This window comes from Nerophis ophidion, linkage group LG12 (assembly GCF_033978795.1).
Source record: "Nerophis ophidion isolate RoL-2023_Sa linkage group LG12, RoL_Noph_v1.0, whole genome shotgun sequence".
NCBI lineage: Eukaryota > Metazoa > Chordata > Actinopteri > Syngnathiformes > Syngnathidae > Nerophis > Nerophis ophidion.
Genome location: NC_084622.1, coordinates 11872474 through 11888549, shown reverse-complemented (window position 1 = coordinate 11888549; position 16076 = coordinate 11872474). Strand labels below are relative to the sequence as shown.

Genomic DNA, 16076 nt, shown 5'->3' with positions numbered 1-16076 from the left:
ACATTCACACTCACACTCTAAGGCCAATTTAGTGTTGCCAATCAACCTATCCCCAGGTGCATGTCTTTGGAAGTGGGAGGAAGCCGGAGTACCCGGAGGGAACCCACGCATTCACGGGGAGAACATGCAAACTCCACACAGAAAGATCCCGAGCCTGGATTTGAACCCAGTACTGCAGGAACTTCGTATTGTGAGGCAGACGCACTAACCCCTCTTCCACCGTGAAGCCCACTCTACCAAGTGAGGTATAATATTCACCGAATTACTACTGTGCTATTAATTAGAGCAGTGTTTTTGTGCTATTAATAGAGCAGTGTTTTTTAACTAGTGTGCCGTGGGAGATGATTTAATTTCATATACTGGGGTTAAAAATAATTTTTGCAAACCAGCAATTATAATCAATTATAATAATGTGCCGTTGTTGAGTCACTGTGCTGCCTGGAGATCGGCAGACTTACCACGTCATACTTTTCCATATCAGTAGGTGGCAATTGCTTCATAGATGTCGGAAACAGCGGGGGTAGAGTGCAGGTTAAAAGGTGTGTAATGCTTAAACCAAAATAAACAAAAGGTGAGTGCCCTTAAGAAAAGGCATTGGAGCTTAGGGAAGGCTATGCAGAACGGAACTAAAACTGAACTGGCTGCAAAGTGAACAAAAACAGAATGCTGGACGACAGCAAAGACTTACTGTGGAGCAAAGACGGCGTCCACAATGTACATCCGAACATGACATGGCAATCAACAATGTCCCCACAAAGAAAAACTGAAATATTCCTGATTGTGAAAACAATAGTGGTCATGCAAGATATGAAACTGCTACAGGAAAATACCAAAAAAAAGAGAAAAAGCCACCAAAATAGGAGCGCAAGACAAGAACTAAAACACTACACACAGGAAATCAGCAAAAAAGTCCAAATAAGTCAGGGTGTGATGTGACAGGTGGCGACAGTACACCTACTTTGAGACAAGAGCTATATTGATGCATGCTTGGTTATGCTCTAAAGTCATATACAACAATTGCGACAATTACTTTTTATTGTCAATATCGGCTGCTGAGTTTCAGTTTTTAATGATTTCTGCTGGTGGTGTCTCCACATTTTTTCAATGAAAAAAATGCGCCTTGGCTCAACTCAAAAAAGGTTGAAAAACACTGGTCTCGAGCTCTGCAGAGTAACCGTGTAATACTCTTCCATATCAGTAGGTGGCAGCAGGTAGCTAATTGCTTTGTAGATGTCGGAAACAGCGGGAGGCAGCGTGAAGGTAAAAAGGTGTCTAATGCTTAAACCACAAATAAACAAAAGGTGAGTGTCCCTAAGAAAAGGCATTGAACCTTAGGGAAGGCAATGCAAAATGAAACTAAAACTGAACTGGCTGCGAAGTAAACAAAAACAGAATGCTGGACGACAGCAAAGACTTACTGTGGAGCAAAAACGGCGTCCACAAAGTACATCCAAACATGACATGGCAATCAACAATGTCCACACAAAGAAGGATAAAAACAACTGAAATATTCTTGATTGCTAAAACAAAGCAGGTGTGGGGAATCGCGGTCTAGGAAGACATGAAACTGCTACAGGAAAAGACCAAAAAAAGATGAAAAAAACACCAAAATAGGAGCGCAAGACAAGAACTATAACACTACACACATAAAAAGAGCAAAAAGCTCCAACTAAGTTAGGGTGTGATGTGACAAGTGGTGACAGTACACCTACTTTGAGACAAGAGCTATAGTGATGCATGCTTGGTTTTACTTTAAAGTCATATCCAACAATTGTGACAACAACTTTTTACTGTCAATATTGGCTGCTGCTTTTCTGTTTTTAATAAATTCCGCTGGTGGTGTGCCTCTGCATTTTTTCACTTAAAAAAATGTGTCTTGGCTCAAAAAAAATTGTAAAACTGAATTAGAGGCTGCAACACATCTTCGTTTATCATGACCATCACTGTTTGTGGTGCTCTAAAAAGGCTCCATGCCTCACATCTTGAATGTACACTGAAATACTTTGTCGATGATGTCACCAAGCATGTTATCAGTCATTCAATCAAGGGATACATAGTTTAGCATCGAGGTTGGTATGTTTCACCCTTCTTTCAAACACAGAAAAAAGGGATGTGTAACAACTAGAATTTGTTGGTGCATATAATGTCCCAGATGAACTGCAACACAGTTGAAAGAATGGAACCGCCTTTTGCTCCATGTGACCACGTTGTCATCCTTTTGCAGAGTCTTCTTTAGTTTCTAGATCAGACTGGCAGACGGTGTCTCCCTGCTTGTCACCTTCACCGCCTGCTGCTGATGAAAAAAACAACAAAATAAAAAAGTATGCTGTCATATACAGAAATGCTATATTTCATAAAGTAGTGGCTTTCACTTAAATGTGATTCGTGTCGAGCAAAACATCACTAAACCGCCTGGAGAATAAACATAACCTTTGTAAAGTTGCAGTTTTTAAGAACAAAAGGGGACAAAAGTGGGGAAAAAAAAAAATCTGAAATATTTGTACACTGCAGCTGGAATCAAAATTTTCCTGAGGGAACTCTCCTGAAGGAATCAATAAACAACAATCGACCTATCAATCTAAAGAAAAAGTACAAGTAAAAATGTTTATATATAACAACGCATTTTATGATTACATTTTTAGGTGTGTTAATTCTCCCAGTTGGGACTAAAAGAGTCGCATAGACGTTTTCTGGGTGACTACACACACACACACACACGCGCGCACACACACTCACAGAATCAAGGTCAATAAAGGTGGATAGTTCCGAGCAGGATTATACCGAGTATCGTTGCTTCCCTACCGTTTACTACTGGGGTGACTTCTAACAGACTGGACTCTCACACTAATATGTTAAATCCACTATGGACTAGACTCTTACTATTATGTTAGATCCACTATGGACTGGACTCTCACACTATTATGTTAGTTAGATCCACTACGGACTAGACGCTCACTATTATGTTAGATCCACTATGGACTGGACTCTCACACTATTATGTTAAATCCACTATGGACGAGACTCTTACTATTATGTTAGATCCACTATGGACTGGACTCTCACACTATTACCGGTATGTTAGATCCACTATGGACTGGACTCTCACATTATTATGTTAGTTAGATCCACTACGGACTAGACTCTCACTATTATGTTAGATCCACTATGGACTGAAATCTCACACTCTTATGTTAGCTCCACTATGGACTAGACTCTCACTATTATGTTAGATCCACTATGAACTGGACTCTCACACTCTTATGTTAGTTCCACTATGGACTAGACTCTCACTATTATGTTGGATCCACTATGAACTGGACTCTCACACTATTACCGGTATGTTAGATCCACTATGGACTGGACTCTCACACTATTATGTTAGTTAGATCCACTACGGACTAGACGCTCACTATTATGTTAGATCCACTATGGACTGGACTCTCACACTATTATGTTAGTTCCACTATGGACTAGACTCTCACTATTATGTTAGATCCACTATGAACTGGACTCTCACACTATTACCGGTATGTTAGATCCACTATGGACTGGACTCTCACACTATTATGTTAGTTAGATCCACTATGGACTAGACTCTCACTATTATGTTAGATCCACTATGGACTAGACTCTTACTATTATGTTAGATCCACTATGGACTGGACTCTCACACTATTATGTTAGTTAGATCCACTACGGACTAGACGCTCACTATTATGTTAGATCCACTCTGGACTGGACTCTCACACTATTATGTTAATTAGATCCACTACGGACTAGACTCTCATTATTATGTTAGATCCACTATGGACTAAACTCTTACTATTATGTTAGATCCACTATGGACTGGACTCTCACACTATAATGTTAGTTAGATCCACTACGGACTAGACGCTCACTATTATGTTAGATCCACTCTGGACTGGACTCTCACACTATTATGTTAAATCCACTATGGACTAGACTCTCACTATTATGTTAGATCCACTATGGACTGAAATCTCACACTCTTATGTTAGTTCCACTATGGACTAGACTCTCAGTATTATGTTAGATCCACTATGAACTGGACTCTCACACTATTATGTTAGTTCCACTATGGACTAGACTCTCACTATTATGTTAGATCCACTATGAACTGGACTGTCACTGTTATGTTAGATCCACTATGGACTGAAATCTCTCACTATTATGGTAGATCCACTATGGACTGAAATCTCCCACTCTTATGTTAGTTCCACTATGGACTAGACTTTCACTATTATGTTAGATCCACTATGAACTGGACTCTCACACTATTATGTTAGTTCCACTATGGACTAGACTCTCACTATTATGTTAGATCCACTATGGACGAGACTCTTACTATTATGTTAGATCCACTATGGACTGGACTCTCACATTATTATGTTAGTTAGATCCACTACGGACTAGACTCTCACTATTATGTTAGATCCACTATGGACTGAAATCTCCCACTCTTATGTTAGCTCCACTATGGACTAGACTCTCACTATTATGTTAGATCCACTATGAACTGGACTCTCACATTATTATGTTAGTTCCACTATGGACTAGACTCTCACTATTATGTTAGATCCACTATGAACTGGACTGTCACTGTTATGTTAGATCCACTATGGACTGAAATCTCACACTATTATGTTGGTTCCACTATGGACTAGACTCTCACTATTATGTTAGATCCACTATAAACTGGACTCTCACACTCTTATGTTAGTTCCACTATGGACTAGACTCTCACTATTATGTTAGATCCACTATGGACCGGACTCTCACACTTTTACCGGTATGTTAGATCCACTTTGGACTGGACTCTCACACTATTATGTTAGTTAGATCCATTACGGACTAGACTCTCACTATAATGTTAGATCCACTATGGACTGAAATCACACACTCTTATGTTAGATCCACTATGGACTAGACTCTCACTATTATGTTAGATCCACTATGAACTGGACTCTCACACTATTATGTTAGTTCCACTATGGACTAGACTCTCACTATTATGTTAGATCCACTATGAACTGGACTCTCACACTATTATGTTAGTTCCACTATGGACTAGACTCTCACTATTATGTTAGATCCACTATGAACTGGACTGTCACTGTTAAGTTAGATCCACTATGGACTGAAATCTCACACTATTATGTTAGTTCCACTATGGACTAGACTCTCACTATTATGTTAGATCCACTATAAACTGGACTCTCACACTCTTATGTTAGTTCCACTATGGACTAGACTCTCACTATTATGTTAGATCCACTATAAACTGGACTCTCACACTCTTATGTTAGTTCCACTATGGACTAGACTCTCACTATTATGTTAGATCCACTATGGACCGGACTCTCACACTTTTACCGGTATGTTAGATCCACTATGGACTGGACTCTCACACTATTATGTTAGTTAGATCCACTACGGACTAGAATCTCACTATTATGTTGGATCCACTATGGACTGAAATCACACACTCTTATGTTAGATCCACTATGGACTAGACTCTCACTATTATGTTAGATCCACTATGAACTGGACTCTCACACTATTATGTTAGATCCACTATGGACTGGATTCTCACACTATTATGTTAGATCCACTATGAACTGGACTCTCACACTATTATGTTAGATCCACTATGGACTTGACTCGGGGGAAGGGGGGGGGGGCAGAGGTGGGTAGATGTGGGGGTTTCCCCACATCTGCGGTCCCCTCCAAGGTTTCTCATTGTCATCCCATAGCCCTGATGTGGGCTCTGAGCCGAGGATGTCGTGCAGCCCTTTGAGACACTTGTGATTTAGGGCTATATAACTAAACTTAAATTGACTGATGGATTTTATTAAAAAATGGTTGGAAAAAAGGTTTTACAGATTATTTAGTCTCCATAAAAAATAATATTAGAGACAAAACGGCTATAGGCCGTAGTTAGATTCTTAAAATTATAATTATATATGTCAAGGGCTCCACAAGCCAGCCATTGGCGCTGAACACTGTCTCTCCAAAACACGGACAAATGAAAGGATTGCCTCAAAAAGGGAAGTAAGAATAAAAACTATTTAACGACTACTTAAATGTTTAATTAAGTATCATTACTTGGGTTTTGAAAATGTAGAGAATAAATAAAACGCATTCTCATAATTGGCCGTGGACTTTCTGCAATTATGTAAATAAATACGTCTGATTAAGAGTAAATGGGTTATACTTGTATAGCGCATTTCTACCTTCAAGGTACTCAAAGCGCTGACTCAGTGGCCTAGTGGTTAGAGTGTGCGCCCTGAGATGGGTTGGTTGTGAGTTCAAACCCCCAGCCGAGTCATACCAAAGACTATAAAAATGGGAGCCATTACCTCCCTGCTTGGCACTCAGCATCAAGGGTTGGAATTGGGGGTTAAATCACCAAAAATTATTCCCGGGTGTGGCTAACGCTGCTGCCCACTGCTCCCCTCAGCTCACAGGGGTTGAACAAGGAGATGGGTCAAATGCAGAGGACACATTTCACCACATGTGAGAATCTTTAGTACTTTAACTTTAACACTATTTCCACATTCACACACTGATGGCGAGAGCTGCCATGCAAGGCCCTAACCACGACCCATCAGGAGCAAGGGTGAAGTGTCTTGCTCAAGGGCACAACGGACGTGACAAGGTTGGTAGGAGGTGGGGATTGAACCAGGAACCCTCAGGTTGCTGGCACGGCCACTCTCTCAACTGCTCCACGCCCTCCCCAGAGTCTAGGAAGCACATTGTGAAATAATATTTCTTTGAACTTAGAAACCTGAGGGTTGCAGGTTCGCTTCCCACCTATTGACATCCAAATCGCTGCCGTTGTGTCCTTGGGCAGGACACTTCACCCTTTTCTCCCGGTTCCGCTCACACTGGTGAATGAATGATGAATGAATGATTGGTGGTGGTCGGAGGGGCCGTAGGCGCAAACTGGCAGCCACGCTTCCGTCAGTCTACCCCAGGGCAGCTGTGGCTACTAATGTAGCTTACCACCACCAGGTGTGAATGAATGTTGGGTTCCCACTTCTCTGTGAGCGCTTTGAGTATTCAACAATAGAAAAGCGCGATATAAATCTAATCCATTATTATTATTATTATTATTATTATTATTAACTCTTAGGGTTTACCTGAGTCTGCTCCATTTTCCTTTTTGTCACTGAGGAAAACTCGTTGCATCATCAGTTTCTTAACAGTGTGACACTTGTACTTGAGCGCCGGTCCACTGCCGGAGGTTCCTGTACACACACACACACACGCAAAACGTTTCAATAATGTCACAAACAGAGTGACTCTTGAAAAAAATTTGACACTTTACCTGAGCCTGGCCCCTCCTCAAATAGAACACATGTTCCAAGAGCATCTTTCCAGTGAGAGGGGGAGAAAAAAGTAGTCATTGTTTTTGGATGTGAAGTTTAATACAGTGGTACCTCAATTTATGAGTACCCCAACCTAAGAGTATTTTGAGATAAGAGCTGTCTCTTGACTAATTATTATGCTTAAAGGACCCAAAGAGAGGAAAAAGATGTTGACTTTATATGCTTAATTGTGTTTCGTTGTATCCATTAAACCATATCCCATCGTATTTACAATCTGCAAAGTATGTGAAAACACCGTTTAAACGTCACAAAAAGCCACAAATTCAGTCAGCCATTTTGAATATTCCACTCCGAATACCTTCGGCTATTTCCAGAGATTGAAGTCACGGTAGTTACGCTTCTGCACTCTGACCATAGTATCATATCAGTCATACTGGAAATACACAACAATTAAAAGATGTGCTGTCTACCATTCACAATCTCTATATAATATTTTTGTATGCATATCGTAAATAAATAAATACATAAAAAATCAGCTAACAATGTAGTCAATGGGGGCTCTCTATTTTGCCCACAAAACCCTCTAAATCAGTGTTTTTCAACCTTTTTTGAACCAAGGCACATTTTTTTCATAGAAAAAATGCGGATGCACTCCACCAGTAGAAATCATTAAAAAACAAAACTCAGTTGTCAGTAAAAAGTCGTTGTCGCAATTGTTGGATATGACTTTAAAGCATAACCAAGCATGCATCAATATAGCTCTTGTCTCAAAGTAGGTGTGCTGTCACATCACACCCTGAATTATTTGGACTTTTTTGCTGATTTCCTGTGTGTAGTGTTTTAGTTCTTGTCTTGCACTTCTATTTGGGTGGCTTTTTCTCTTTTTTTGGTATTTTCCTGTAGCAGTTTCATGTCTTCCTTGAATGGTATTCCCCAAACCTGCTTGGTTTTAGCAATCAAGAACATTTCAGTTGTTTTTATCCTTCTTTGTGGGGACATTGTTGATTGTCATGTACGGTTGTACTTTGTGGACGCTGTCTTTGCTCCACAGTAAGTCTTTGCTGTTGTCCAGCATTCTGTTTTTGTTTACTTTGTAGCCAGTTCAGTTTTAGTTTGGTTCTGCATAGCCTTACCTAAGCTTAAATGCCTTTTCTTAGGGGCACTCACCTTTTACTTTTGTTTGCTTTAGGCATTAGGCACCTTTTTGCCTACACGCTGCCTCCTGCTGTTTCCGACATCTACGAAGCAATTAGCTACCTGCTGCCACCTATATGGAAGACTATAACGTCGTAAGTCTGCCGATCTCCAGACAGCACAGACACTCAACGGCACATTATTTGCAGATTATAATTAATGGTTTGCAAAAACCCAAAAAGGTATAAATTAGATCATCTCCCACGGCACACCAGACTGTATCTCATGGCACACTAGTGTGCCGCGGCACAGAGGTTTGAAAACACTGCTCTCAATAACCAACCAAAACCTGCCAAAAATAATCTTGTAAGCGCTAACACAAAAAAAACTATATCTTAGCGGCGCAATGATTATAGACAGAATGAATTGATTAATGTGTCCCCGACTTAGACAAGTTGAAAAACTTATTCGGGTGTTACCATTTAGTGGTCAATTGTACAGAATATGTACTGTACTGTGCAATCTACTAATAAAAGTTTCAATCATTAAAAAAAAAAACAGCTAAGTAGCCCTGTGCTGGGAGCAGGCAGCCATGTCCTGCTGCTACCGCATCGTCACGTCTCAGCTCCTCAAAGTTATTCTAGATTATGAATCATGCCTCTCATCTGGATAATAGGAGGATTTATCAATTAATCTAGAAGTTGTTCATCTGTGACATTCAATATATACCCGGAGATGGAGACAACCAAGACAAGTCTACAGGGAGACTTCCTTGTTAACCCTTTGTGTGCTTCAAGATTAATTGTTCATATAAACAGGAAGATATGGACATCCTATCAGTCGTCATCAAAGTGAGAGAAGAGATTGTACAGTAAGCTTTCATTTTACCCTTCCCTCACTTGTGAACAAGACTCTGGCATACTGAGGCAAGCACCAACAGACATAAACTAACCCATCTCCAAGTTGGGAAGGAGATCTAGCCCCAAATGGAGGAGTTCAAGTACCTCAGAGTCTTGTTCACGAGTGAGGGAAGAGTGGATGGTGAGATGGACAGGCGGATCGGTTCGGCATCTTCAGTAATGCGGATGCTGTATCGATCCGTTGCGGTGAAGAAGGAGCTGAGCCGGAAGGCAAAGCTCTCAATTTACCGGTCGATCTACGCTCCCATCCTCACCTATGGTCACGATCTTTGGGTTACGACCGAAAGGACAACATCACGGGTACAAGCGGTCCAAATGAGTTTCCTCCGCCCTTAGAGGTGAGAAGCTCTGTCATCCGGGAGGAACTCAGAGTAAAGCTGCTGCTCCTCCACATGGAGAGGAGCCAGATGAGAAGTTTCGGGCATCTGGTCAGGATGCCACCCGAACGCCTCCCGAGGGAGGTGTTTAGGGCACGTCCGACCGGTAGGAGGCCACGGGCAAGACCCATAACTAATTGGGAAGACTATGACTCCCGGCTGGCCTGGGAACGCCTCGGGATTCCCCGGGAGGAGCTGGACGAAGTGGCTGGGGAGAGGGAAGTCTGGGCTTCTTTGCTTAGGCTGCTGCCCCCGCGAGCAGACCTCGGATAAGCGGCAGAAGATGGATGGATGGATGGATTTTGATACTTTTCTAAAACAATGTTCTCCCCCATGTCCCTTTAGGGACTCCGTAGCAAGCACCAATAAAATGCATTTCTTGTCAGCCGAGGTATTACTGTATTTTGTTGACTGACATCACTCTACTGAGATGGTGTAAGCCTAATTTTAATCATGTTAACTCCCTCTATCCATCCGTTTTCTACCGCTTATTCCCTTCGGGGTCGCGGGGAGGCCTCTGGAGCCCATCTCAGCTACAATCGGGCGGAAGGCGGGGTACAGCCTGGACAAGTCGCCACCTCATCGCAGTCAAGTTAACTCTTACCTTCATATTGTCCTGCAAACACATTCTGGCCCAGTTGCATCATAGGCTGCTCACTGTCTATATCCTTTGAAAAAAAAAAACAGTAAAAATTAATCAGATTGTAGCTCTGAACATACTTGCCAACCCTCCCGATTTTCCCGGGAGACTCCCGAATTTCAGTGCCCCTCCCGAAAATCTCCTGGGACCACAATTCTAACGAATTTCTCCTGATTTCCACCCGGTCAACAATATTGCTAAACCATCCTTCACTGGGCGCCGTTTCCGGCCGGACAATATTAACGGTTACACCTCGAAGTCAAGCGCGGCAATCATTTTGCAAGTTCCAAAATGATTGGATAAAATCATTTCATTTCATCCAGGACAGCTCGAAGGGGAAGGGGTATGCTGCCTGCAAATTTTGTAGATCAGACTTCTCCATTGAACACGGTGGCCGAGTGGATATACTCACACATGAACAGTCAAAGAAGCACAAGGCCGGTCACAGGCCAGTGTTATGGGCCACCTTGCGAAATGGAGACCCGAGGGTGTAACATATGCCGAGTCAAAGATGGCTATGCTGGCATCTGCAAGCAACATTCCGGATCTCATTTGCGGATGTTTACATATTTATTATATATATATATATATATATATACATATATATAAATATACATATATATATATACACATATATATTTACATATAAATACATATATATATATGTATATGTGTGTATATATATACATATATATGTATATATAAACATATGTATATATATATATATATACACAAATATTTATATATATATATATATACACAAATATTTATACATATATATATATATATATATATACACAAATATTTATACATATATATATATATATATATATATATATATATATATATATGTGTAAAGAAATTATAGAATTACAGATCCGGTTTGGTGGCTGCAGGATTAGGTCTCTGCTTTTTGCAGATGATGTGGTCCTGATGGCTTCATCTGGCCAGGATCTTCAGCTCTCACTGGATCGGTTCGCAGCAGAGTGTGAAGCAACTGGGATGAGAATCAGCACCTCAAAGTCCGAGTCCATGGTTCTCTCCCGGAAAAGGATGGAGCGCCATCTTCAGGTTCAAGTACCTAAGAGTCTTGTTCATGAGTGAGGGAAGAGTGGACGGTGAGATCAACAGGCCATTAGTAATGCGGATGCTGTATCGATCTGTTGTGCTGAGGAAGGAGCTGAGCCGGAAGGCAAATCTCTCAATTTACTGTTCGATCTACGTTACCATCCTCCCCTATGGTCATGAGGTTTGGGTCATGACCGAAAGGACAAGATCACGGGTACAAGCGACCCAAATGAGTTTCCTCTGCCGGGTGGTGGGTCTCTCCCTTAGAGATAGGGTGAGAAGCTCTGCCATCCGGGAGGAGCTCAAAGTAAAGCTGCTGCGCCTCCACATCGAGAGGAACCAGATGAGGTGGTTCGGGCATTTGGTCAGGATGCCACCGTAACAGATCCCTAGGGAGGTGTTTAGGGCATGTCCGACCGGCAGGAGGCCACAGGGAAGACCCAGGACACGTTGGGAGGACTGTCTCCCGGCTGTCCTGGGAACGCCTCGGGATCTCCCAGGAGGAGCTGGACAAAGTGGCTGGGGAGAAGGAAGTCTGGGCTTCTCTGCTTAGGCTGTTGCCCCCGCGACCCCACCTCGGATAAGCAGAAGAAAATGGATGGATGGGTTCAGCTATATATATATCTTCTTCTTCCGCTTATCCGAGGTCGGGTCACGGGGGCAGCAGCCTAAGCAGGGAAGCCCAGACTGCCCTCTCCCCAGCCACTTTGTCTAGCTCTTCCCGGGGGATCCCGAGGCGTTCCCAGGCCAGCCGGGAGACATAGTCTTCCCAACGTGTCCTGGGTCTTCCCCGTGGCCTCCTACCGGTTGGATGTGCCCTAAACACCTCCCTAGGGAGGCGTTCGGGTGGCATCCTGACCAGATGCCCGAACCACCTCATCTGGCTCCTCTCGATGTGAAGGAGCAGCGGCTTTACTTTGAGTTCCTCCCGGATGGCAGAGCTTCTCACCCTATCTTTAAGGGAGAGCCCCGCCACACAGCGGAGGAAACTCATTTCGGCCGCTTGTACCCGTGATCTTATCCTTTCGGTCATGACCCAAAGCTCATGACCATAGGTGAGGATGGGAACGTAGATCGACCGGTAAATTGAGAGCTTTGCCTTCCGGCTCAGCTCCTTCTTCACCACAACGGATCGGGACAACGTCCGCATTACTGAAGACGCCGCACCGATCCGCCTGTCGATCTCACGATCCACTCTTCCCTCACTCGTGAACAAGACTCCTAGGTACTTGAACTCCTCCACTTGGGGCAGGGTCTCCTCCCCAACCCGGAGATGGCATTCCACCCTTTTCCGGGCGAGAACCATGGACTCGGACTTGGAGGTGCCGATTCTCATTCCGGTCGCTTCACACTCGGCTGCAAACCGATCCAGTGAGAGCTGAAGATCCCGGTCAGATGAAGCCATCAGGACCACATCATCTGCAAAAAGCAGAGACCTAATCCTGCGGTCGCCAAACCGGAACCCCTCAACGCCTTGACTGCGCCTAGAAATTATGTCCATAAAAGTTATGAACAGAATCGGTGACAAAGGACAGCCTTGGTGGAGTCCAACCCTCACTGGAAATGTGTTCGACTTACTGCCGGCAATGCGGACCAAGCTCTGGCACTGATCGTACAGGGAGCGGACCGCCACAATAAGACAGTCCGATACCCCATTCTCTCTGAGCACTCCCCACAGGACTTCCCGAGGGACATGGTCGAATGCCTTCTCCAAGTCCACAAAGCACATGTAGACTGGTTGGGCAAACTCCCATGCACCCTCAAGAACCCTGCCGAGAGTATAGAGCTGGTCCACAGTTCCACGACCAGGACGAAAACCACACTGTTCCTCCTGAATCCGAGGTTCGACTATCCGGCGTAGCCTCCTCTCCAGTACACCTGAATAAACCTTACCGGGAAGGCTGATTGGGAAGAATGGCCGCCCGGATCTGAACCCGAGTGGTGTTTTGTTATTGGACTTTTGTGCTCGTCACCATTTGTTCATTACAAACACCATGTTCAAACATAAGGGTGTCCATATGTGCACTTGGCACCGGGACACCCTAGGCCGCAGTTCCATGATCGACTTTGTAGTTGTGTCATCGGATTTGCGGCCTTATGTTTTGGACACTCGGGTGAAGAGAGGGGCGGAGCTTTCTACCGATCACCACCTGGTGGTGAGTTGGCTGCGATGGTGGGGGAGGATACCGGACCGACCTGACAGGCCCAAACGCATTGTGAGGGTCTGCTGGGAACGTCTGGCAGAGTCTCCTGTCAGAGAAAGTTTCAATTCCCACCTCCGGAAGAACTTCGAACATGTCACGAGGGAGGTGCTGGACATTGAGTCCGAGTGGATCATGTTCCGCACCTCTATTGTCGATGCGGCTGATCGGAGCTGTGGCCGCAAGGTAGTTGGTGCCTGTCGGGGCGGCAATCCTAAAACCCCTTGGTGGACACCAGCAGTGAGGGATGCCGTCAAGCTGAAGAAGGAGTCCTATCAGGTCCTTTTGGCTCATAGGACTCCGGAGGCAGTGGACAGGTACCGACAGGCCAAGCGGTGTGCGGCTTCAGCGGTCGCTGAGGCAAAAACTCGGACATGGGAGGAGTTCGGGGAAGCCATGGAAAACGACTTCCGGACGGCTTCGAAGCGATTCTGGACCACCGTCCGCCGCCTCAGGAAGGGGAAGCAGTGCACTATCAACACAGTGTATGGTGCGGATGGTGTTCTGCTGACTTCAACTGCGGATGTTGTGGATAGGTGGAAGGAATACTTCGAAGACCTCCTCAATCCCACCAACACGTCTTCCAATGAGGAAGCAGTGCCTGGAGAATCTGTGGTGGACTCTCCTATTTCTGGGGCTGAGGTCGCTGAGGTAGTTAAAAAGCTCCTCGGTGGCAAGGCCCCGGGGGTGGACGAGATCCGCCCGGAGTTCCTTAAGGCTCTGGATGCTGTGGGGCTGTCTTGGTGGACAAGACTCTGCAGCATCGCGTGGACATCGGGGGCGGTACCTCTGGATTGGCAGACCGGGCCGGGTGACATGACCAAAAAATATATTTTAAATAGATTCGGGCGGGTGGCGGTTGAACCAATTCGGAAATATATATTGTAATAATCCCAGGAATGTAGGCTCATAAAACTTCTTCGTTTGGCTTGTCTCTATTGCACAAGATGTAATACAACCACACAACAGCTCTCATGTCTCTAACGCTTTTCCCGGGACAACTCGAACTCTCACTTCCTGTACTCAACGTCACTTCCCTATCTCTCCCGGAAGTCCCGCCCCCCAGCCAAAGTCATTGGCTAACACCCCACAGCCAGCCGCTACATTATACATAGTTAAATGTTATGTTGAAGAGGTTCATTTAGCCTACTGACGTGTATTTATAAATGGTTGATTTATACCGGCTAGTAGGTAATGTGTTGTACCTGACAACTCTTGATGGTACAATCCATATGACACGTCACAGACAATGTCACGCTAACATCACGTGACACCTCTGATGAAGGGTGCAGAAGCAAGGTAGCCTAAACTTGTCAGGTACAACACTTTACCTTACTATCCTATAGAAATCAATCATTTATAAATAGTTAAATGTTGTTACCCACATACAAAAAACGAGCAGCACTCTTTGAAACAGTATGTGGGCATACTTTTATTTTGAAGTGTCTTGTTTGGTCTGTCGGCGGATGTATGGAAGCTACTTCCGGGTATGGCCAACGACTCGAAGTATTTGTCATTTGTTGGTATTTTACTTGGTAAAATGTTTGATCCACATGCTGTGCATGTTATTATTTTTACGTTTGTAACATGCTTAATTTATTACAGTTTTCACGGTGAATTTGAATGGAAAGAAAGCCTTCAAATAAATCAGTTCAATAAAGCCATCGTGTCTGTGCTATTTGGAGGGAATTACACTTTCTAACCTCACTAATGCCTTGCATCGTCTATATTAAATAAATAACAACGGGCGGCTGGGTTTGGCTTCGATGAAATGTTGGTGCGGGTGGATGACGACTTTTGTGATGCGGTTTCGGATCATATAATTGCCTATCCGCGCATCTCATACATATATATATATATACACATACATATATACATATACATATATATATATATATATATATATATATATATATATATATATATATATATATATATATAGCGGACCTTTTGAATATCTCGCTAATTCTGAGGTCTCAAGGTTGGCAAGTAGGGCTCTGAATATAAAGAGAATAGTCCAAACGAACCAGTATCTTGCAAGTAGCCCCAGGTTTGGACATAATATCGTTATTTATCACTCCGGAGAGCTCCACAACAACAAGCTGCTCCTGCACACAAAGAGTAAACAAGATAATCAACACGTGGACCCGCCAGCATTGTTAGCAGCTCCGTTACAAACGCTGCACTAGTTTAAAAGCACACATAGGTGGACAAAAGGACGAACCTCCTCTTCCCATTCATCGTCCATATCTCTAGTCGCACTACTTAAAACAACGTCAACATTAGCAAGTCTCGCTAACAAAACTAAACATGGTGGATATCTCTTACTTCCGCGAAGGTCTACGGAGGCCGACGTGAGGTTGCCAGACGCGAAATGACATATT

General features: G+C 43.7%; 1 protein-coding gene across 2 annotated transcripts; it reads right to left on the bottom strand.

The window, feature by feature from the left end:
- Positions 1-1017: 1017 nt before the first annotated feature.
- On the bottom strand, positions 1018-16076 carry gtf3c6 (general transcription factor IIIC, polypeptide 6, alpha). 2 transcript variants are annotated; one of them, XM_061916813.1, is made up of 6 exons: positions 15917-16076; positions 15720-15800; positions 10388-10451; positions 7352-7396; positions 7164-7271; positions 1018-2293 (listed from the first exon to the last, which is right to left on the bottom strand). In XM_061916813.1, the coding sequence occupies exons 1-6, from the start codon at positions 15938-15940 to the stop codon at positions 2211-2213; spliced, it is 405 nt and encodes a 134-aa protein (XP_061772797.1). In that variant the 5' UTR covers positions 15941-16076; the 3' UTR covers positions 1018-2210. The 2 variants fall into 2 exon arrangements, with proteins under 2 accessions (XP_061772797.1, XP_061772798.1); XM_061916814.1 differs by having other exon boundaries at positions 1018-2290.